General features: G+C 38.7%; 1 protein-coding gene across 5 annotated transcripts in view; it reads left to right on the top strand.

Annotated features, from left to right (window-relative positions):
- LOC149628482 (solute carrier family 12 member 2-like) overlaps positions 1-25,592 on the top strand; it is a 223,797-nt gene that overhangs the window by 194,379 nt on the left and 3,826 nt on the right. For 4 of the 5 annotated variants that reach the window (XM_089851414.1, XM_089851413.1, XM_089851415.1 and 1 more), the window contains 8 exons: positions 724-825; positions 18,669-18,824; positions 18,901-19,000; positions 19,667-19,778; positions 23,589-23,723; positions 23,866-23,972; positions 24,707-24,870; positions 25,143-25,412. In XM_089851414.1, coding sequence (XP_089707540.1) covers positions 724-825; positions 18,669-18,824; positions 18,901-19,000; positions 19,667-19,778; positions 23,589-23,723; positions 23,866-23,972; positions 24,707-24,870; positions 25,143-25,412 — 1,146 coding nt within the window. The remainder of the gene's footprint in view (positions 1-723; positions 826-18,668; positions 18,825-18,900; positions 19,001-19,666; positions 19,779-23,588; positions 23,724-23,865; positions 23,973-24,706; positions 24,871-25,142; positions 25,413-25,592) is intronic. The other variant, XM_089851416.1, reaches the window with a different exon arrangement.

The raw sequence follows: 25,592 nt of genomic DNA, 5'->3' as shown, positions 1-25,592 counted from the left end.
CGTGCCCGGAACCTATAAACAGAATCATTAGGATTGTGCCTAATCTATGGAATCTTTTGCAAAATATCTATATTAAAGGGAATGTGAATTTACAATTTCATATCATATTTTACCACGAAAGTGGTATTATGTTACACTTTCAAGTCTCTACTTTCAAAATATCAAGTTTTTGATAAAATTGACCCAATGTTTCTATTTTTAAAATGCATTGAAAAATCACGAAAACTCAGTATCGATGTATCAATAATTTTGTCTCTTCGAGCTTGATCGTCCGTTTGATGACATCACTATGACGTGAGGAAAAAAAGCGCGGGAATCCTATATGCGTCTCGATCTTCTCGCCAGTCTAAACTCTGGCTCTGATAGCGGAGAGAGTGGCACCATCTCACGTGAAAAAAATATCTGGGACGTCAGCCAACGGGAACCGTTTTAGCCTTTCATAAAAAGTGGATTTCAAATAATTTCAAATGAAGCATTTTCAAATGCATATTACCAGAAATCGGAGAATTTAAACCTTGATATTTTTGAATTCACAGAAATTAATTCTATCTTTTGTTATATAAATCAGAGGTTTTTCAAACGAAGCTTCTGATTCCGTTTAAATGTCTATATAAACTAACAAAATTTTGGTCTCTTAAAAAACTTCAAATTTTATTTAAAAAATATTGTGAAAACTTCAAAACTAAACTTGTTATCCTAATTTTTAAAATTTCACAATTTCAGCCGAACTGAACGCCATCGCTCCGATTATTTCCAACTTCTTCATGGCTACATATGGATTAGTGAACTTTGCCTGTTTTCACGCTTCTATTGTGAAATCTCCAGGTAAGTAAAGATACACCTCATTTGGAGAGTTTGAGGTGGAATTCATAAACGTCGGACGCAACGCAATTCAGTACAGGCAAAGGCAGGGCGTCGTGCGCAAAGTCCAACCTTTTGCGCACGACGCCCTGCCTTTGCCTGTACAAAATTGCGTTGCGTCCGACGTTTATGAATTCCACCTTTAGTCTTTTATAGCTTAAGCCGACTGTTACGCTCTTGGGTATAATATGTAATCAAGTTATAGATACATTACCATTGGTTAATCACGTCGAAAATATGCAGAAAAATCAACTAGCAGACGACTTTTATTTTCATTACGAGAATGTGAGTCCCAATGTAGCGTCCTCTATCGGCCAAACACAGAAAAAGAGACAAAAATTAGCGCGGGAAACCTACTTTGTTGTTACAAAACGGATTTGGATTTTGCAGTCTTTTGTGAAATTTTTTTATAATTTTTCTGGAACCGATAGATGGTGCTTTTATCGTGCTATCCCAGAAATACCATTCGTCTACTTTTTATCCCTCAAATTGCGATACGCATAGAAATATGTACAGTCCCGGACAAAAGTTTCTGGACATTACAGTACCTCTTAACTACCCTTTTTATAAATCTGTGGAAGAAACTGCTACCCAAGGAATAGGAAGTTAAATGTTCGCATTCAGAACATTGTAATATCATCTTCTTAGAAATTTCTACTGAACTTTAATGGAAAGACACTAAAATGTTTTCTTCGATGATTTCCCTACAATTTTACTCTTATATCCTACAGCTGCAAAACTGGAAAGCCAAGTTTCGACAAATATTCACTTCGTAGAATGATTTTATGAACGTTTAGTCATACCTACGTTATAAGCGGAGATAGGACGCGTAACTAAACGTTATTGTATTGAGAGGAAACGTATATAGTTCGCTTTCGTCAACTCAATCTAAAACGGGAGGAAAACTTTAATTAAAGCCGAACTAAGAGCGTTCGTATATGAGTAGATTTTCGCGACAAACGATACGTAAACGTAGAGGAAGAATAGAGGACGTTTAATATAAGGACTGCTAACAAAAGGAAGGATTAGCCATGGCTGCTCCCGCCGATTTATTGAAGACTCGAACACAACGCTGACCAATAAGCGGAAACAGTGGATACTGGCGAATATAAGCGGTGCATGCCCGAGTCTTGGCGATAACCTCGTTGAAATTCTAAAGCCGGAAATATAAGGGTTCTATACTTAATGAGATGGGTTTCGTAATTAAGTTGGCCGCGAAATCGCTAGCCATTCGGTTGCCATCTCCCGAGTTCCGCAATAGAGAAGGAACGAACAAGCGCCAATGTTACTCGTGTTGTCCTTCGTTTACGGCACGAAACCACGCTCTTACATACCCGTATACTGAGTGTGGGACAGATCAGACGAACGACTAACACATATTTTAGTAAAAACTATACTCCGCATTGCAAGGTGTTTTAAGGACATGAAAAACTAACCAGACTTTGCGTCCAATCATATAAAATTTCTGCATGAAGTGTTTTTAGAAAATGAACTTAAATTTTAACAAATGTTAACCAGACAGGTGTAATGTTGCTGGTTACTGGTGTATAATAGAACGATATTATAACGTTTAGTCGCTAGGGCTCTGCCGAACCAACCTTAAAGAACTCAACTTCTAAAATCTTTCCCAGGTATTGCTGGTTAAATTCGGTAAAGAATTGGTTTTGAGCTTAAAGAACATATATATTAAAACAAACAAAGCACTATCTAAAATATGTAAGATGTTGCTGTACTGCCGAGTGAAAATATCGGTATGAAGAATGTTAGATCTATGACACTGCATTTACACTTTAATGCTACAAATCAGAATGACTGATCTGGTTTTAATGGTTAATAAAGTTTTAATAAAACAATTTTTGTTTTTAACACTATTTATGTGATTTACCACCAAAAAAATTTGCTTATGCTGGAAAATGTACGAAAAGAAACTGTACTCCGTGGTGAAGAGCGTACACACAAAGAAGAAAGACACTTGAAGTGTTATGAAAAAACTTTTTAATTGGTTAATTTTCGAAAGACGAAACGTAAATGATGTTAAAATTGATCGTGTTTCTCTAGCAGTTTTATTAACGTGTAAATTGTACGAAATGTTATCGTCGATATCCAATGAGATCATAACTACTTGTGAATCCGAAGAGTAATTCTTGCTAGCTTTGTCATAGGTTTCACATTTATAGCGGTTATTTCATCGTCGGCAGTTTTGCGACATTTAACTCTAAATAAGTGTTCGACTTATCTGTCCCACACTGTATTTTTGTATATACACACCATGTTTGCTAGAATCATGCACGAGAGATAATGGTTTTGGGAAAATTACCTGGTCACTCTTCGCGTTTATTTGACGACGCTTTTGTTGACCTTTGTCCGAAATTGCGACCCCTTGAGAGTTTCGCTCGGAATAATCTTGGATTTTCGTTTAGGGCGTATCGACATTTTCTATCTTCAGGGTCTTTCATTTCTCCAATCCAGGGCTTGTAGCAAAATTACTTTAAGGAGACCTTCGTGTCGATTTCAAACGTTTATCAACAATAGTAGTAACTGCGGTACTTTTTGGTAATGATAACTTTAATCAGAAAACCAACGATATCATTCGTCGACTTCTATTTCACAACACTCGAAATATATAGAAATATAGCTTGCGAGTCGATCATGTTAAAACCTGAACTGAACCAAATTGACGCCATTTTAAGATTTGATATAGTTTTTAACAATCGTGGAGCTCAGAACACGTGATGAAGTGGGTTGAGGGAGTTTTAGTTTCGTTCGCTGATCGATGCGTCAGAAAAATCTATAGTAAAGTTCAAACACAATTGAATTGACTAGCAGAGCTATTTCATACGAAACATTACGTACAGTGTGCTAAAGTCAGGAAATTCACATTCAAAGCTTCTCAAATTCACATTAAAGTGAAATTTTCAAGTGAAACTTGGCTTTCAAGTAACCCTGCAAGTGGATGACAAATCGCAATCAGTATTTTAAAAAAATTTAAAATTTTATACCGGGATCAAGTTCTAAAGCCCGAAAGAATGCTATAATTTTAACTTTGATTAAATTCGGATCAACACGTTTAAAACTTCTGACTAGATAGCGGCCAAGTTCAAAGGCAACTTTGTTTTTTAATTAAAAATGCACCGATCCTACAACAATATATAACCGCCTGTATACAGACTATAAATTCGGGAGTCTTCTATTGGTAGATAGTAATTATAGCCTGTACTTCAATCGAAGTAATAATTATCCTTAGGAGCATTATATATATAGTATAAGTTCATATATTTTTAATGTTAAATTACCAAACGGTTCCATTTACAGAATGGTTTAGCTATTCGAGATGAACCGCTTCCATGGTATAGTATTATCTTTTTAAAGTTGCTACTTTTGCGAATCCCCGACTTGCATTAAGAATAGAAAACAAAATGTTTAGTTATTTTTAATTAGGTTGATAATATTTGTAACGAACTAATTAACAGATCAAAATTATGAGAAAAATTATATCACAGTTTCCTTTATAATCTAGCTTTACATATGTTTAGGTTCTGTCCCAAAGTTACTAAAATAGTTCATAAAAATTATAGGTAAATTACCAAAAATATATTTTTTTAGAATCTGTAATTTAACGTATTTAACTTTTGTTTATTAGTTTCTGAGGCCCAAAATTATTAAATGAAAAAGGTTGAAAATTTACAACGGGAATATACTGGATAAATTAGCAATAAAATATTTGGGAATTTTTTATTACCTTTTAATGAGTAATGCAATGTAACTTAACACCATATATGTTTATAGTTTATAAGATTCTGATCATGATTTAGAAAATCTCTGACTTTTAAGACAAAGATCACACGAAATACGCCAAAACATCAGCGTGTAAGAGAATATTACGGTGTTTCACGTTATTTAACATTCCTATTTCCATAATAAGGCTCCACCTAATAGAGCAGTAGTTCCGTAAAACAAACTTTGGATCCCGACACAATGTTAGCTTCTTTATGAAATACAATCGCGTGCTAGCGTAGATTACAATAGTTTTCTATTATCGCTTAGAAACCTCGAATAAATAATCCACTCTATAAACACGCCCGAAGAGAGAAATCTCTAACTCCAAATTAAACCAACTGGTTCAATTAAACGATTCGAACGTTTACTGGGGAATTCCCTTCCCGAGCTATTAATTGATCAACTTTGAAATTGAATTATAAGCAAAGCTAGTCGCGGACGAACGACTATTGAGAGTTAAAAGTGCGTACGCTGAACCAATCCGGGAAAGAGGTTGGTTTTAGAAAATAAAAAGGAAACTAATCGAATTCGAAGCGAAACAGATGCTAATTATTAAACAGTCATTAATCATCGAAACGTTGGCGCTCGCCTTCCTTATAGTTTCAATCTTACCCTTTCTGGCAATCTCTCAATCTTTACTGTGGCGTGTGGCTCCCTTTAAGGAAACTTTCTCTCCGTGCAACGAACGATGAAGGAAGAGAATATTGTTTGCTTTAACTTATGACGCGAACAAAGTAAAGAAAAGAAAGATGGAATAGACGCCAATATCTAATAGCAATTGCAAAGGGCAAGTCTAGAGATACAGTTTTCCGGGCAAAGAACTGCAGCAACCTCATTTTAAGCTGAATTCTCACTCGACGGAAAATCTTCTGGAGCTCGACTGTTAAAATTTTTGTAAACGCCGAAAGGCGGCGGTAAAAATTCTATCTTGACGGAAATTTGAGATGTGAAAAACACGACACGGTAAAAAAGAATTCCCTAAGCCTTTGGCTAATTTCATTTATCCATCCAATAAAGTTTAAGTATAATTTCACTTTTATTTTCTTCAAAATTTGCATCATTTCCTTCTTTGAGTGCGAAACTCGCAGGCGCATCAATAGCCAATCAGAGTGCCCGATTTCGAAAACTTCTGCTCATGGGTGGAATACCTAGGTTTACTAAAAAAATAGAACAGACATTCTTTCTAATGCCACGTCAATTCCGTCGAGCTCGGCAAATAATGTTTACGTTAAAGTTCATCCATTCCACCGTATTTCGAGGAAGAATTAAGCTGTTATAGTCATGCCTAGAAATGCGATCAAAATATTGGTGCGCTGTTCCGCGCATGCTCCGTAGGATATCTTACAGTTGATTTAATTGATTTTTGGAAAATCAAGTAATTTGAAGTCTGGGGGTTCACTTGTTTAAATCAGTTTTCAGTTTAAAGGAAATAAAATTAGCCAGAATTCTTCGAACGTGAAAAATATCTAAATCAAAAGTCGCTTCCAAAGACAATTTGACACTCGAGTAACAATGGGATAAAGGATTACAATTAATTTTGACCGTGTTTTCTGTTTTCTTGCTTTTTATTTTATCCATTTTATTTCAATAATAATTTTACTGATTGTCTTATAAATATCTCCGGAAATTCTGAGAGAGCGGTTGCTCTCTTAGATATGACTTCATACTGCTCTTAATGTATAAGGAGGGTTTTTTGTTTGGATGTAGATTTTTTTGTATTGCATTAACAGTTTTGAAAAAATTCCACAGAACTACAATTCTGGCCCACAATATGTGGTTAAAATTGCAAAGAGATCCATTAATTAGTTAATTTTATAAAAAATAAAGTTGCTAAGGGTGGTTTTCATTTCCATAAAATTTTTCACACCTTTTTATGAAAAACAGGAATTTTTCCCATAGAAATAACATGGGAAATTTTAAGAAAAAAACATTCCGGTTACTCCGATTTTAGAAAAACTATACGTTTGTTAGACTTGAAAACGGTTTTAAATGGAAGGTACAACACTTAACGTGGCGCTAAGCAATTTTCATTAACTATAATTAAGTCTAAGTATGTTTAAATTTAAATTTTCAAAACCATTCCAATCTGCGATATTTAAGCAGTGTAAAGAGTCAGTTTATGATGTTAGCACTTTTAAAGCTATTTGGTTCATATTTCGTGGTGGTTGAAAAACAAGGGGACCTAGCTTTGTGTGAGCTAAGTTGGAAAAGGTCCCCCACACTAATAAATTATGTAACCAACTGCCTTTGGTACTTGTGGGTACTTGTAGGTACTTGTGGGTGCTTGTAGGTACTTGTGGGTGCTTGTTGGTACTTATGGATGCTTGTAGGTACTTGTGGGTGCTTGTAGGTACTTGTGGGAGCTTGTAGGTATTTATGGATGCTTGTAGGTACTTGTGGGTGCTTGTAGGTGCTTGTAGGTACTTGTGGGTGCTTGTAGGTACTAGTTGGTGCTTGTAGGTACTTGTGGGTGCATGTAGGTACTTGTGGGTGCTTGTAGGTACTTGTGGGTGCTTGTAGGTACTTGTGGGTGCTTTTAGGTACTTGTGGGTGCTTGTAGGTACTTATGGATGCTTGTAGGTACTTATGGATGCTTGTAGGTACTTATGGAAGCTTGTAAGTACTTGTGGGCGCTTGTAGGTACTTGTGGGTGCTTGTAGGTATTTATGGATGCTTGTAGGTACTTGTGGGCGCTTGTGGGTGCTTGTAGGTACTTGTGGGTGCTTTTAGGTACTTGTGGGTGCTTGTAGGTACTTATGGATGCTTGTAGGTACTTATGGATGCTTGTAGGTACTTATGGAAGCTTGTAAGTACTTGTGGGCGCTTGTAGGTACTTGTGGGTGCTTGTAGGTATTTATGGATGCTTGTAGGTATTTATGGATGCTTGTAGGTACTTGTGGGTGCTTGTAGGTACTAGTTGGTGCTTGTAGGTACTTGTGGGTGCATGTAGGTACTTGTGGGTGCTTGTAGGTACTTGTGGGTGCTTGTAGGTACTTGTGGGTGCTTGTAGGTACTTATGGATGCTTGTTGGTACTTGTGGGTGCTTTTAGGTACTTGTGGGTGCTTTTAGGTACTTGTGGGTGCATGTAGGTACTTGTGGGTGCTTGTAGGTACTTGTGGGTGCTTGTAGGTACTTATGGATGCTTGTTGGTATTTGTGGGTGCTTTTAGGTACTTGTGGGTGCTTTTAGGTACTTGTGGGTGCATGTAGGTACTTGTGGGTGCTTGTAGGTACTTGTGGGTGCTTGTAGGTACTAGTTGGTGCTTGTAGGTACTTGTGGGTGCATGTAGGTACTTGTGGGTGCTTGTAGGTACTTGTGGGTGCTTGTAGGTACTTGTGGGTGCTTTTAGGTACTTGTGGGTGCTTGTAGGTACTTATGGATGCTTGTAGGTGCTTATGGATGCTTGTAGGTACTTATGGAAGCTTGTAAGTACTTGTGGGCGCTTGTGGGTGCTTGTAGGTACTTGTGGGTGCTTTTAGGTACTTGTGGGTGCTTGTAGGTACTTATGGATGCTTGTAGGTACTTATGGATGCTTGTAGGTACTTATGGAAGCTTGTAAGTACTTGTGGGCGCTTGTAGGTACTTGTGGGTGCTTGTAGGTATTTATGGATGCTTGTAGGTATTTATGGATGCTTGTAGGTACTTGTGGGTGCTTGTAGGTACTAGTTGGTGCTTGTAGGTACTTGTGGGTGCATGTAGGTACTTGTGGGTGCTTGTAGGTACTTGTGGGTGCTTGTAGGTACTTGTGGGTGCTTGTAGGTACTTATGGATGCTTGTTGGTACTTGTGGGTGCTTTTAGGTACTTGTGGGTGCTTTTAGGTACTTGTGGGTGCATGTAGGTACTTGTGGGTGCTTGTAGGTACTTGTGGGTGCTTGTAGGTACTTGTGGGTGCTTGTAGGTACTTGTGGGTGCTTGTAGGTACTTATGGATGCTTGTTGGTACTTGTGGGTGCTTGTAGGTACTAGTGGGTGCTTGTAGGTACTAGTGGGTGCTTGTAGGTACTTGTGGGTGCTTGTAGGTACTTGTGGGTGCTTGTAGGTACTTGTTGGTACTTGTGGGTGCTTGTGGGTGCTTGTGGGTGCTTGTAGGTACTTGTGGGTGCTTGTAGGTACTTGTGGGTGCTTGTGGGTGCTTCTAGGTACTTGTGGGTGCTTGTAGGTACTTGTGGGTGCTTGTAGGTACTTGTGGGTGCTTGTAGGTACTTGTGGGTGCTTGTAGGTACTTGTGGGTGCTTGTAGGTACTTATGGGTGCTTGTAGGTACTAGTGGGTGCTTGTAGGTACTAGTGGGTGCTTGTAGGTACTTGTGGGTGCTTTTAGGTACTTGTGGGTGCTTTTAGGTACTTGTGGGTGCTTTTAGGTACTTGTGGGTGCTTGTAGGTACTTGTGGGTGCTTGTAGGTACTTGTGGGTGCTTGTAGGTACTTGTTGGTACTTGTGGGTGCTTGTGGGTGCTTGTGGGTGCTTGTAGGTACTTGTGGGTGCTTGTAGGTACTTGTGGGTGCTTGTGGGTGCTTCTAGGTACTTGTGGGTGCTTGTAGGTACTTGTGGGTGCTTGTAGGTACTTGTGGGTGCTTGTAGGTACTTGTGGGTGCTTGTAGGTACTTGTGGGTGCTTGTAGGTACTTGTTGGTACTTGTGGGTGCTTGTGGGTGCTTGTGGGTGCTTGTAGGTACTTGTGGGTGCTTGTAGGTACTTGTGGGTGCTTGTGGGTGCTTGTAGGTACTTGTGGGTGCTTGTAGGTACTTGTGGGTGCTTCTAGGTACTTGTGGGTGCTTGTGGGTGCTTCTAGGTACTTGTGGGTGCTTCTAGGTACTTGTGGATGCTTGTAGGTACTTGTGGGTACTTGTGGGTGTTTGTGGGTGCTTGTGGGTACTTGTGGGTGCTTATAGGTACTTATGGGTACTTGTGGGTGCTTATAGGTACTTATGGGTGTTATATAATAGATATATAATAGACATAATAATAGACATAACAAGTTGATAGATAAGATAAGATCACGCGGGGACAAAGGGCAGCTTTCCTTTAGTCTAGCAATGTAAATATAATCAGATGTCGTTTGGATCTTGGGAAATGAAGTTAATAAAGTAACGAGTCTTAACATATCTGTGAGTCCATTATATCACATTATGGTGTCAGAAGTACGCGAACCTTTGTTCTTATACGCGCCGATTTAGTCTTCTCGCCTCGTATTACTAACGCCCATACTCCAGTCGCGCCGTGTTTATAAGTGCGGATAGAATGACATCCACCACATTCAAAAGCCCGGATACCTTCAACCCCGGTTCCGTGAACCCTTCCGTAGCTTGGACCGAATACAAGAATAGTTTTAAAATATACGCCTTAGCCGCCAAACTAGCCACAGAAGATCCCGATGTCCAAATCGCAATATTTCTGCACATTCTCGGCCCGGCCGGAAGACGTGTGTACGACACTCTGACAATCCCGACTCCACCAGCGCTAACACTAGAGCGGATTTATGACGCGTTCGACACATACTATGAACCGTACAAGAATCTCATAGCCTCTCGGTACACCTTTTTCACCACTAAGCAAGGTCAACATCAACCTTTCGATGCATACCTCACGGATCTCAAAACGAAAGCCCGCCAGTGTGAATTTGGAGCCTTGTCCTCATCTCTAGTATGCACGCAAATCGTGTGCGGCATCCGCAAAGAAGACCTGCGAAAAGAATTATTGGCCGAACGCCACCTGACTTTGGATCTCGCAATAGCAAAATGCCAAGCGAACGAAGCCGCAGCGCAACACGCAACAACCATAACCCTCTCAGCAGAAAAAGATCAAACACCGGCTGCATTGGACGCCATGCATCAAGGTCGCCCACAACAACGTTATGGACATCAACAGCGACCAAGCAGTGGCAATAACTACCGCCCACACAATAGGCGCCGCAATACGCCACGTGCGGAGACAAACAACCGACTTCCGGTCACAACGCCACATAATCAACATCCATACCACCGACAGCAACGAAGTACAACGTACCGACAAAACCAGCATGTTTGCCAGAACTGCGGGACTCCCCACCCCCGTCAAGACCGCTGCCCAGCGACAAACTCACAGTGTTACCAATGCTCACGATCAGGACACTGGGCCTCTCACTGTCGCGCGCAAAATGTACACGAAACAACAGCATACAATGATGAGCCTGACTGGTCCTGAAACCAACAGCTAAATCACACACCCTACGGCGCGGAAGATTACATACAGGACGAATTCGGCGAAACAGATGATTCCAGCCTGTCCCAGAGATATTGCAACGAATTGACCTTATTTTGCCACGATATGACAGCGCTGCCAGCAGAAAGAGACGAATGGATCGAAACTATATACTTTGCAAATTTTCCAGTCCAAATGAAACTCGATACCGGGTCCCAAGTAAACATAATTCACTCTGGCATTTATGATAAATTTCCAATAAAACCGAAACTCCACATCCCGCCATACACCGTACGCACCTACTCGGGTCATTTCGTCGACATCATCGGAGTAATTTACGTCAGATGCGCGTCCTTCGTAACCGGATCGGACCAATGTTTCTACATCACTCCCCACAAGACTGTCCCCATCCTCGGTGCAAGAGCAACTGTCGAACTGGGTCTCATTCAACGGAACATGAAACCGCGCAAAAACTCACAGCCGGCAAGGTCCACCACCACTCTACAGCACCAACACCCGATAGGAAAAGTAACAGACTCAATACAGCGAGAGCCAACCAGAAACACGACATCGTCCATCATTATCAATCGTCCGCCGCAAGAAAAAGTAACCATACCGGAACCAATGCCGCCTCCACATAAAATCGATGAAATGACACCAGGAGAGATTATAAACATGTACCAGGACATTTTCGATCGGATAGGGAAACTCCCTGGTAAATATAAAATCCATCTCAAACCCAACGCCACACCATCGATAAGCGCTCCACGCCAAATACCATGTGCCCTACAAGACCAAGTCGCCCAAGAATTATCGCGACTGCAGTCCCTTGGGATCATAGTACCGGTTACCGAACCTACGGACTGGGTCCATCCAATGGTGGTCGTTCGCCAAGAACACAAGCCGATTCCTGTCCGTATATGCTTGGATCCACGGAAACTCAATGACGCAATAAGATTGGAACCGTACCCGACACCAACAGCACAGGAAATTTTCTCTAACCTACATGGTGCGGAAATATTCACGGTGTTGGATGCGCAAAGCGCTTTCTGGCAAGTTGAACTTGACGAGGAAAGTTCATTTCTCTGTACATTTGCTACCCCCTTTGGTCGATTTCGTTTCGTACGATTAGCCTTGGGCATATGTACATCATCATCAATTTTCCAACGAATCATGCATTCAATTTACCCTCCGTCACAATTTCCGACGACGCATATTTCAACTGATGATTTCCTGATAGCGACGAAAACAAGCGCACACAACCGGACCTTGGTCACAGTCCTAGAACGGGCACGACAAAACGGACTCACGTTCAGCTCGACTAAAATGCAACTTGCTGTCCAGAAGATTACTTACCTAGGCCTCACCATCACACCAATTGGCCTTGGTATAGCACCGTCAAAAATCCAGGCAATTCAGGCAATTCCACCGCCAACGGAAAGAACAGCGCTGCAACGTTTCCTGGGGATGGTAAACTTCCTCGCTAAGTTTGTTCCCCAACACTCAACCGAGGCAGCACCTTTGCGCGCCCTGCTAAAGAGGGGAGTCTCCTTCTCGTGGGATGCAAATGCTGATGATACCTTTCATAGCCTGAAACAATTAATCACCACCGCGCCTGTTCTAGCCTTCTTTAATCCAAAAACTCCCTCGACGATATCAGTAGACAGCAGCAAAATTGGAGTCGGCGCCGTCCTTATGCAAGAAAACAGACCAGTAGAATACGCCTCAACTTCCTTTACAACAACGCAGCAAAATTATGCCCCAATTGAAAGAGAACTTCTGGGCATCTTGTACGCGTGCGAACGATTTCATTACTACATCGTGGGAACCAAATTTACAATAGAAACCGATCATCGTCCATTGGTCGCCGTGGTACAAAAACCGCTTCACATGTTATCTCCGCGCCTCCAACGTCTCGTTCTCAAGCTGTCACGGTACAACTTAAAGGTTGTTTACGTACCTGGAGCCCAATTGTATGTCGCAGACACCTTGTCCCGGGCCCCACGCCAGGAGAAGGATATCAACACGCCATACTTAGAAGGGCCATGCGTCATGGTCCACGCAACGCAAACCGCCCTACCTGAGAACAAGATATATAAACATCGAAATGCGATTGCGACAGACACCATAGCACAAACGTTAATGTTATACATACGACAAGGATGGCCGACAGCGATCAATAAGTTGCATGAATCATTAAAACCATTTTGGGGAATACAAGAGGAAATGCACGAAAGCGAAGGACTGATATATCGAGGAGAGCGACTATATATCCCGACTAGTCTGCGCGCCAGCGTATTACAAGAGATCCACGCGGCGCACCAAGGCATTACAGCCTGCCTTGCTAAAGCTCGCCTGCACGTTTTTTGGCCTCAAATGACCCAAGAAATAACAGACTACATAAAACGTTGTGAAACTTGCCAAAAACGGGAACGCGCAAACGTACCATTACCGTTGCATCCACATCAGATTCCACAACGACCTTGGGAAGTGTTAGCGACCGATCTTTTTCAAATAGAGGACAAAAAGATGATAATTTTGGTAGACTATTTCTCAAAGTTCGTCGAACTTCAAGAACTAAAATCCACAAACGCCGACGCCGTAATTAACTTCCTCAATCCTCACTTTGCCCGCCATGGAGCGCCACAAGTATTGATATCAGATAACGGTCCGCCATATAACTCCTGTAATTTCCGACATTTTCTCGAACAATGGGGTGTAAAGCATACCACATCCAGCCCCCATTACCCACAATCAAACGGCATGGTCGAAAGAACCATACAAACCATTAAAAATATGCTAATTAAAGCCATTCAAGAAGGAAAAGACCCTCAACACACGATAATGGAATACCGAGCGACACCAATTGGACAATTGCCGTCACCGGCTGAGATGCTTATGGGGAGAAGAATCCGAACACCACTCACCACTTCAACTGCAACCTTACGACCACATTTCCCAACTAAGCACATTCAGGAGACCTTACAAGACAGACAAAACACGATGATCATAAACCAACGTATGGCAAGAAAACCAGTTCCATTACACCTAAGTCCAGGCACCAAAGTGTACCATTATATCCGACCTAGACAGTGGGGTAAAGCCACAATAATATCGGCAGCCCCGGAACCTCAGTCCTATATAATTCAGACAGAAGAGAACCAGATCTTTCGACGCACGCGGCAACATCTACGCCCGGAGCACATACCAATGCGGCATTGTTCACCTGCAGCATCAAAATCTACCGCGCTTCATGCATACCAACCACAATCAAGCACAGAGACAATGGTAGAACACCAGCATCAAGCCATAACAAAACGGCAGCGAACTCCTGACCCAGCGGCAAACCAAGATCATCTCCAAGAGCAGACACCAGGATTAGCGACGATAGGCAGAGGGCAAAACCAACTCCAGACGCAAGAAGGAAATAGATCGCCACCACGCCCGAACTCCCAAAACATCGCACCATCACCAATTCTAAGATCGAGACCAGTACCATTCCCAAGAACATCGACCAGATCCAGGAATAACATTAACCCCCCTGCTCGCTATCCGGATGTAGAAAGAACCAAAGACCGGAAGGAAAATTAAGAATCAGACAATCATGATTTTAACAGACAATGTTTAATTTTAAATGTAGATAAGAAAATTTAATAATGTTGTAAAAGTTTTAATTCATCTTTGACAATATGTAATATCGAACTTCGTTCTGCTCAATATTTCGAAAGGGAAGGATGTTATATAATAGATATATAATAGACATAATAATAGACATAACAAGTTGATAGATAAGATCACGCGGGGACAAAGGGCAGCTTTCCTTTAGTCTAGCAATGTAAATATAATCAGATGTCGTTTGGATCTTGGGAAATGAAGTTAATAAAGTAACGAGTCTTAACATATCTGTGAGTCCATTATATCACATTAATGGGTACTTGTGGGTGCTTGTAAGTACTTGTGGGTGCTTGTAGGTACTTGTGGGTGCTTGTGGGTGCTTGTAGGTGCTTGGGGTGCTTGTGGGTACTTGTGGTTGTTTGTGGGTACTTGTGGGTGCTTGTAGGTAATTGTGGGTGCTTGTAGGTACTTGTGGGTGCTTGTGCAGATTTTGAAAATGTAAAACAGTTTCTTAACATTCTTAATTAAAATGAAGACTGAAGGAACAGATATTAATCAAAAATGTCTTGATTAGAATCAAGACCTAAAAAGTATCGATAAGACTGAGGTTATCACTTGTCTGAAGGATCAGATATTAATTTTTCTTTTTAATTGAAACTTAAATGCATGCTTAAGAAAAAACAACGTTCCATTACCGTTTTCCGTTGAAATAAATAATTTTACTGGTAATCAATTTCAAAAATTTACTTATCTCGGCTTTTCGACCACAATTCCATTCTCCGAAAACATTTTATCATTACATTAATTACTTTTGGGAGATAACGTGTCAAAATAGCCTATAAAACAATAAAAAACTGTAATAGCGGTCTGTTTAGCCATGACAAGAACCTTTTAAAAGTTTCAAGCACTATATAACCCTTTCGAGACTAACAGGACCTGAGCAAACTATAGCTTAACCTGCTACTAGTACGACTAGGGAGAACTGATGTAAACTGGAGTTGAAATTTCATCATGTGCGACCTCGGCCTTGAAACTCTCCCATAGTCCGAGTGTGTGTAGAACATAATTTTTTCGCTGTTATCTGCCAAAATCAATCTTTCATGGTAGTGCCGCCTCCTCACTTGAATTTTTCATGATATATTAAGGTTTGAACGAACAAAATTCTAGATTACCATTTTCACTACCATGTCCCTCTGCTAACTTGAAGCAAACATTCCTCTCTTTTTGCTGCTCATTACCGGTGCCATTCCCTTGACTTTCTGTTCGTTATAACTACTATCATTAGTTTATTTAATTCAAACCAAAATATAAAAAAATTGGATTTTTTTCCTTTTGTGCTACTAAGAATTTACAAATGTTGTCCGTGCCATATCAAATAGTCTCTAACCATTGTTAGAAACTAGAGAGAGAAATTGGGCAGTAACACTGATCATGCCCTGAACTATGAGAAAGAACAATACGACGGTTGACTAAAGTACACTTGATATTACATCATTTTGCAAAACCTCGAGTAAAAATCTTACTGTCCCTATTGAATTTGGCGCCATTGGTTTTAGAATAATTAAAATGTTCCACTGCGAAGCGTGCCGGTCACGAATGGGGATGTAACGTCTTTAGGAACCTTTCAAAATGCAAAACCATACACGTACTCTCCCAAAAGTAATTAATGTAATGATAAAATGTTTTCGGGGAATGGAATTGTGGTCGAAAAGCCGAGATAAGTAAATTTTTGAAATTGATTACCAGTAAAATAATTTATTTCAACGGAAAACGGTAATGGAACGTTGTTTTTTCTTAAGCATGCATTTAAGTTTCAATTAAAAAGAAAAATTAATATCTGATCCTTCAGACAAGTGATAACCTCAGTCTTATCGATACTTTTTAGGTCTTGATTCTAATCAAGACATTTTTGATTAATGGTTTTTGATTTGATGCTCTCTATAATTCCGAAGAATATGAAGAAAAATTTCAAAAAATTCGTTTAAAATTGTTAATTTAAGGTACTGAAAAATGTACCAGTTGGATAAAAACCCTTGTGATAAATAAATTAGTGTCACGCTATAATGTAATATGACAATGTAAGAAAATATAAATAATAAATGAGAATGAAAATAGAGAAAAGTAAACCGGCGTCTAACTGCCATTACTTCACACAAAATGATATGAAATTCTCATTGATTTTCTTATAACATCATGAAAACAACATCTCCGGGGAATCACTTGGTATGGGTATATAACAAACGAATATCGATTATTTGGACCTTTTAGTAGTTGATGCCAGCGAGCGTTGGAAAATAACTATAGCCAGTTAGAAAGCGCGTGGAGTTTAACGATCATCGCAAACATTGAATCAGTCTTGGGTAAATAAAACAGAAGCGTCCGAGTCTGGAAGGACAAGGTTGCTGGCACATGGACAAAGCAATACTGAAGGACGGATGGCAGAGGGAGAAAGTTGAAGAATAGTTGTTAATTCGCCTTCTAGCGGCAGAAAGTAGCAAACCGGATAGTGGGGGCATACTGGGGAATCAACGTTCTAAAGAGGGAAGCAGCTAACGTCTTACTTTGTCTAGATGGCGCTACTGAAAAGGGGAAGTAAGCTTAACGTTGGTTGTTTAGTCGCTTAGTATGGGGCTCTATGGGCTGCCATCGGTCCTTCAGTATTACTTAGTCCATGGCTGGCACGTGGTATACCCTTCGTCACGCCATCCTTTGGATAAACGTACGAAGCAACCATATACCTGAAAGGCTAACGCCCTCTTTGAGTTAGCGGTCATCCACAGAGTTCAAAGTCTCACACGCGACCCATCATCGGGCAATTCCCCAACCTCTAGGCCTATATTTTTACAAGCTAGAATCCTCAACTAAAGTTTTCCGAAATTCATAGGCTTTTAGGAGAACCGATATTCAGTTACCGAAAATAACTTATTTAAATTGCGTGTGTAGGTATAGGCGTGTTTGTGATAAGATAATCTTCATACTACAAAATGATTAATTAAGAGAAAACTGTTGGAGATTCTGAGGATTCTGATGTATTTTTTCGTACTCTAATTAACGATCATACTTGCGTCTCTAATTACTTTTCAAATTGCCAACATTTCATATACTTTTATAACTACCCATATTGTATGACTTTATTTTATAAACTTCCAATATTTTTTTCACTTTCTTATATTTTGTTAACATTCCTACTTTTCCTATTTTTTGTTACTTTTCTTACGTTTTGTAAATTTTCTTCTATACTATAAGCTTTCCTATAATTTATTTCTTTTCCAAAATCTTATTATAACTTCTCCATTATTTTACAATTTTTCCTGTATTTTATAAACCGGTCCAACACTTCATAAACTTTTCCTATATTTTATAAACGTTTCCTTTATTTCATAAACTTTTCCTATATTTCATAAACGTTTCCTATATTTCATAAACTTTTCCTATATTTCATAAACTTTTCCTATATTTTATAAACTTTTCCTATATTTCATAAACTTTTCCTATATTTTATAAACCTTTCCTATATTTCATAAACTTTTCCTATATTTTATAAGCTTTTCCTATATTTCATAAACCTTTCCCATATTTCATAACATTCCTAGATTTTATAACTTTTTCTATGTTTCATATTTTTTCCTAAATCTTATATACTTTCCTGTGTGGTTTTACTTCTCCTATGTGGTTTTGCTTCTCCTTTGCATCATTAATTTTGTTATATTTCATAACTTTCCTGTATTTTATTGCTTTACCTATATTTCCCATGGTTTTCCTACAAGTTCCATCAAGGGCGTGCCAACTACGGGGGCTCAAATTTTCAACTCTATGGGACTTTAACATTAGGCAGCCATTTTGCCCCGCTCCAGTAGAAAATTTTGGCTCATGTTGACACGCCCCTGAGTTCCATTTACTCCGACCATTTACCTCTTTCTTGATAGCTTTGGTAACTTGCATGTTCCTCTGCCGATGTTAATAACGATAGTACTCAAAAAATCAATATTTTTTGGAATTTCAGTTTTGTCGTCTGCTCCATATAATTTCAATAGAAATTCTCCTATCATCCTATGTTCTTCTTCTTTTAATAAAATTATCCATAATTTTTTTTTCTAAAGTACCCACGTTAATATTCTACAAAAATCAGTAAACATAATCGCTGTCTCAATTCACAGAATACTAAAATTTTATTAAAACAGTCAAAGACCCAGTCTCCGAGGCTTCAAACTAAATATTCCATTTTTTCACTGTTTAGGTTTCAGACCAGGATTCAGATACTACAATAAATGGCTAAGTCTTTTGGGCTCTTGTTTGTGCGGCATCGTTATGTTCATCATGAATTGGATCACGGCAGTTATCACGTGGTTTATTCTCATTTCTATCTACATGTACATTCAAAAGAGCAAAACAAGTATGATAACTATATCGCGTGTGCACCAAATTGGATTTCTATATTATCCACGTGTTATTTACCAAATTAACTTTAGGCATTAACTGGGGTTCCTCGACGGCTGGTTTTACGTACAGAGCGGCGCTCTCCAACCTGGTTAGATTGGCAAGGACCGAAGATCACGTCAAAAATTACAGGTAACGAGAAGTCCATTAGGCCTACTTGTCTCTTTATTTTAACTATTAACGAAAGTAGGTAGCTGTGCTTATTATCCATGTTCTTTTGTACCGTTTTTTTGTACGTTTTCTTGGGGAAAAGACAGATATTGTATTAAGCGTAAAATCGTTTTAATTAAAAGGATTCAAGACCATTATTAATGAGCTTCTGTAATTGAGGTATAAGCAGAGCGTGCCGCGTGTTTACATAAGGGCTAGCGATAACATATTTAGAAGGTAAATAGTCTACTTCATGCAATTATGGTTTATCTTAATAATTCTTAAAAAGAGCGTCCGCTGCAGTCCGAAGCAGACACAGATATGTCCCTTGAAAATGTAATTCCCTGTGGATATTTAGACTGCTTGTAAGAGTAGGACTATGAACGCGACTCATTCAAATATGGAATATTAATCAAAAAAAGTAATATAATATTAACTCAATGTCTATTAAAGAAAGTATATAGAGAGTGAGTAAGACAAGCGTGTTAGTCTTTTGAGGGCTTAGTCGTACTGTAAGGAACGGTATACATTTTTACAAGAGATATGTTGAATAATAAAAGACAAATCCCTTCGGCGAGTAGACTGCGGCTTTCTAAAATTAATACGTCCAAAGTTTTATTAAAGTAATCTCTCCCTTTTGGTTTTCAGACCTTCCATTCTGGTACTTACCGGCAACGCCAGCAGCAGACCTCCTTTGGTTGATTTTACATACAACATTACGAAGAAACAAGGCTTAATGGTTTGCGGTCACGTCATAAAGGTATATAAACCTATTTCAGTCTTCAGATACAAGCTTCGTCAAGTTTTTAAAAACGCGACTATAGATCTAAGAAGATCATAACGTTAAAGTTAGTCATCTAAAGCAAGTAGTCCACTTAGCCTTGCGAAAGCGTATCGTTACCGTTTTAAGTTCGTAAATCATCCGAAAGAGGGCGCCTATTACCTAAGTCCGAAAGCATCGTTTAAGATGGCGTTCTGTTCGTATTTGGATGTGTAAGGTTACGTTAACGATACGGTTTCACAAGGCTTAGTGGACTACTTGCTTTACGTTATGTAGCGTGGAATATTAAACGTAAGCTTTTGGGGAATTTGTGCATGCGTGTTAAGTGCTGATCGATTTCCTATAAGAAAATGTCTTTCAAAAAATACTCTAATAATCCCCAATTTCTCGCGAGTAATATTCAAATTATCATTTAAACCTTTTCTAACACTGTCAAGCTTTTTAAGAAAGGGTGCTTGTAAATCTATGCCTTATAGTTGCAATTACGTATTCACCAACAATTTCTACAAAACCCTAACTATTGATAAATAAATCGATTTAGACTAATGAAAGAATACCAAAATCAGTAACTAAACTCAGAAAACGCTTCTATTGATTTTATAAAAAATATTCTAAGTTTCAGAAGTTCATACGCACAGAAATGTTTCATTTTGGGCTTCTATTCTTTATTAAAAAGACATACACGGTTTTAAAAGTCTTATACTTTCAATCCAGTAGTGGAAAAAGAACGATGAAAATCAGGCTTTAGTGACAGAAGTTCAATGTTATAAACGTTTAAAATTTAAAGGCAATATCAAAAAATAAAATTATATTCGGCCATCGCTTTACAATTAAAGTTAAAAGCATCACATAGAACCTCAATAACAATCGTATTAAATTAGGGCTAGTACTTGCAAGTACTTCGCTGGCCTAGTATAATTGAAATCTTTCAGGAGTATGGTCCACGTTCAGTTTTTTTTTGTTTTTAAATCAAAAGCGGATTTATGTTCTAAGAACGTCGGATCATAGCTTTAGCCTCTGGTACCATCCTCGCATACTTTATTAAGAAACTTTGACTTCATTGCATTTTGACTCCACCCACAAATTTTGTATATCGACCCCTAGCGCTCAAAATGTCATTGTTATCTCTATTTTCGTGGTTTAATATATTTTTTCTTTTTTCAAATTGTGCCAGTCGTAAAAAGCAAATTGGACAACAATACCATATATAACTCCCGGTTTATTGGAATTAAGTTATAAAGTTAAGAATATATTTAATTCATGTTTCCTTAAATAGTTTCTTTAATTATCTGGTTTTTCTTTCTTTATACTAAAATTATTGTTGTAGTACATTTATAACTTATTATTATTATTATTATTATTATTATTATTATTATTTTCTTGCCTTATGCAGTATCTAATTTTAAGGCCCAAAATATAAGAGAATAAGGCCGATAGATGGCGAACGCGAGTTTTGAAATTATAAGCCACTCCCATCAAAACATACATAGTAGTCGAGGATGAGTAGGGAATTTGCTACTTTCAACGTTCTTCTTGCATAAATCCGTTTTTGTTTAAATCTAACCATGCAAATTTGAGAATTAATTGTTATCGATTCTAGCACTCAAGCTAAGAAAAGTGAAACTCGAATTTTTCCTTTAACCTTCAGTTTATGTACTTCTAAATTCTAAAGTTAATAATATAGGAGTTACTTAAAAGGCGGTCGATATTGCAGGGCCACGGGCGAGTTATTTTCATTTAGCCGCCTTTTGCAGGCTAGTTTCGCTTTAAAAATATGAATATGAAAGAAGAACAAAGATAGTTTCAACGAACTTCGCAGTTCTGAAATGCTAGGGTTCCCTGTTTTATAGAGTGGTACGGACCTTTCTTCGAGAATTCAATTCTGTCCGCTCGAATGCTTCAATTTGAATTCCTGCTTTTTTCTTACACTTGCGCTTTCGGGCTTTCTTTATACTCCATTTTTATTTTATAGCCAGGGCCGCTTAAACAATCATGCGTATACGATTATAATACACAAGGAGCATTTTTGATAGTATTTAAGGATGTAATAACCTTAAGAGAAAAAATATAATAACAAAAGCAGGAAACAAACGTTCCAAAATAAGCAATAGTGGCCTTAAAGGGAGGGTGAAGTAGAAAATCAAGTGATTTTTTATCGATTCTTCTACTAATTACAAGACCAGTCTGCATAGTTAAACATTCAGGAAATACCAGCTCCGAATGATTTTAAAATTGAGATTAGATTCAGATTTTAAGGATAATTTTAAAGAAGGACCTCCGATCAATCGCGTAATGCCTTGCCTTTTTATTAACAAAATTCTCGTGGCACGTTCCGTGTCGAATGAAATTTATCAAGAGATTTGATAAAATTTGCGCGCGACGTGACAATCGTGGCGCGAGGCATGGCGCGTGCCACGAGAATTTAGTTAATAAAAAGGCAAGGCGTTACGCGATTGGTTGGACGTCCTTCTTTAAAATTATCCTTAAAATCTGAACCTTTTTAAAATCATTCGGAAGAATTTCCTGAATGTTTAACTATGCAGACTGGTCTTATAACTAGTAGAAGAATCGATAAAAAAATCAGTAGATTTTCTACTTCACCCTCCATTTAACTAACCGTTAATTTGAAAGAGCCAGCATGAATATTTATGTGCATCCAATTGTCCAAATCATCTTTGAATGCAATTTAGCTATGATGACTTACTGTCACATATTGCGAATAAAATGTCATCTTCTTTACGGTGGCCGTGCTTGTGAAAATAAATTGAAAACAGAATTTCTGATTCCTAACCTTGGGTCCCTAGGCTGACGTAGCAAAATTTCAAGTGCCTTAATTTTAATGTGTGTACAATGTAGTGGTTTTGGGCTTTGTTAAATTTAGGAAATACAATGACAGTAGGTTTAGATATTTTCATAATGATCTTGAAATTATTATTATTCCTCGCCCTTATGCGACCTTTATTTCTTTGGGGAGGCATTATTAGTGCTATTTTAAAATTTCTGAGGCTTTGCACGAAAATGAAAAAAAAAAAATGTTAAGTTGGGCTTAATTGGTTTGATTTACTGCTTCTTGTTAAGAAACTTATGCTCATGATTGAGAATATGTCCTTTATAAGCAGTTAATAAAACCAATATTCAGGAAACACGAAGCAATTAAACGAATAAACTTTGGAAAGTATATGGCGATTTGCAGGCCATTTCCACCCTGTTTTGCATATTTATAAATTATGTGCAAGTACTCAAGTTTATGAAGCAAAATAGTCTTTAGGAAAGTCAAAGTCGTTGTCAATTAAGGTGAAATAGAGTGTTCAAAGACAACGTAACCTTTGGTATTAAAAGACGGTATTGGTCTATTGTAAATTCGTTTACCTCCTCTTAAGGCTCTTTCAGACGATCCAACTTTTGGGTCAAGTGTAGTAAATCCTTCCTATTCACACGACTAAACTTTTACCGCCAAATGGAACTTTTTAAGCGCCACCTACCTTGGCACTTACGAAATAACCCGCGAAAAAGGCTTTTTTTTTTGTAATTCATTTTGATTGGCTGGAGAAATGAACTAAAAAGTTGAGTCAGCGATAATTGGATCACTGATCCAATTTTTCATAGCCAACCTTTTTGGTGACTCAACTCATCCGGCGTCTATTCACACGGTCCAACTAGTTTATTCAACTCGAGTTGACCCATCAAGCCGAGTCAAAAAGTTGGATCGTCTGAAAGAGTCTTTAGTCTTAGGAAATATTTTTATTTTTGAAGTTGCATCGATGTTTAAGTTTAAAATATTCTCCATAGGGTCCTTTAAGCCAGTCGATGAGGTTAGCCATGATCGATCATAACAGTAAATGGTTGATAACCCGAAAGGTACACGCCTTCTACAACTTGCTAGAAGCTGAATCCCTGTCGGAAGGCGCTAAGGCTCTTCTTCAGGTTAGATGCATGGAGCGTAAAGACTCGCCTACCTTTCACTACTGATACTCCTCAAACTCTTAACGGCTCAAGAAGCCAAGATCCCCGATTCCCTTTAGAAAATATTCGCGTACATGTGTAACCATCCTCTTTTACTTCACAGGTCAGTGGTTTAGGCAAATTGAAGCCCAACATACTTTTCTTAGGTTATAAAACGCATTGGCAAGAGTGCCAGCTAGAGGATATTGAAGAATACCTTAAAGTTATACAGTAAGTACTCATCCATAAACACGTGTCTTCTAAATCGATACAGAAATAGAAAACGCACAAGCCCCGAAATGTAGGGATATGAATATATTAAATTTCAAGCTAAAGGGTGGGTCATAACGTCCACCCTCTCACTTACCACAAAACGATTGATTCGTCTCATACAAATACCTCGTATACTACATAACAACTGCATATAGTTAAAAAAAGAGATGAAGCTTTAGAAATCCATATACTTTACGGATGTAACAAGCCTCTTACCCACCTCAAAATACATAATCTTCCCGTATTCGCTTACGTCATTCGGTTGTGTGGAGAACAAAGTGATAGTTCATAGTGTAATCTGTATTCTGTAAATGATAACTGTGGAAGGAAGCGTCGTGAAACGGAACCAAGCTATTCACACTAAATCAAACAACGTCAACGTAGAGTTAAAGTGACGTAATCAAGGGGGCTATATAGTTTTCGCTCTGTGGTTGGAAGGTTCGTGGCGCACACGTTACTGTCCTGAACGCATATGACACTCATCAATTATTATTCCCTTCTGCATTAATGATGCGAATAAACATTTTACAACGCTGGCCTTCATGGTAAACCAAACACTACTACACAACGATGCATAGATAATGAAATAACATCTATGATGAGAGCCGAGGCATAAAAATTTTAAAACACAATCACCCATAAAGGCTTATAAGTCATGTCTCATGTATGTGTATCTCATTTAAAATCTGCAGTTTGGCGCTGGATATGCACACGGCATTGGCCATTCTGCGTTTGAAGGAAGGACTGGACTACGCGGAATATTTCGAAACTGATGTCGGGATTCCGTTTGCTGATGCACCCAATTCGGTTCCGCCCAAAGATGCTCTTGAAATTGACATGACTCAAGGATTATCAGGTACATAATTTTCAACATCAACTTTGGCCTATAGACCATTCCATAAATTACATTCAGACCGTGCCAAAATGCAACGCCAGATGGAGCTCGTGTTCATTACATACTGGCAGCTAGCGATGCCTCTTGACTGGAGGGAATTATAGAATAGTCTAAAGTGCAGGGTTTAATGTGTTTTGAATGCGAAACTATACCTTTTTAAATTAATTTCAATGTTGATTAATGCCAATATAATTGAATTAATTCTCACTTTCTTTAAATGCTAACCAATTCAGATGAGGACTCCGTAAATGGTTCGGTAATTGGTGACGAAGCAAATCACGAAGGTTCTAACGGAACCATTATAGGAGCTGACGGCTTACCAATTCCAGCGCCCAAACCAACTGTACCACCAAAGTTGTCAAAGTTCAGGAGGCTAAACAGCATCGAGCGTGCCAAAGTTCATCCCCGTGAAGTACCACCGGAGGTACTGGCTGCCACTAATCAATTTCAACGAAAACAAGATCCGGGAACTATCGATGTTTGGTGGTTAACAGATGATGGTGGTAATTATATATTTTTCGAATATTAGTTCAAGTAGAAATTCAATCTTAGCAGAAATACCAAGAAGTTTTGAAACCAAAAACTTAATCACTTTCAAAATATACAGGGTTATTTAAAATGGGTGGTAGTGGTGGGTTCTATGAACGATATTTAGCTGACAATGTTCGATGACAACGTGTCTT

The sequence above is a fragment of the Phalangium opilio genome, unplaced genomic scaffold, assembly GCF_054372755.1.
Source record: "Phalangium opilio isolate 3A_F unplaced genomic scaffold, DU_Popi_V2 ptg000105l_1, whole genome shotgun sequence".
Taxonomy (NCBI): domain Eukaryota; kingdom Metazoa; phylum Arthropoda; class Arachnida; order Opiliones; family Phalangiidae; genus Phalangium; species Phalangium opilio.
This window is presented reverse-complemented; position numbering and strand designations above follow the sequence as displayed.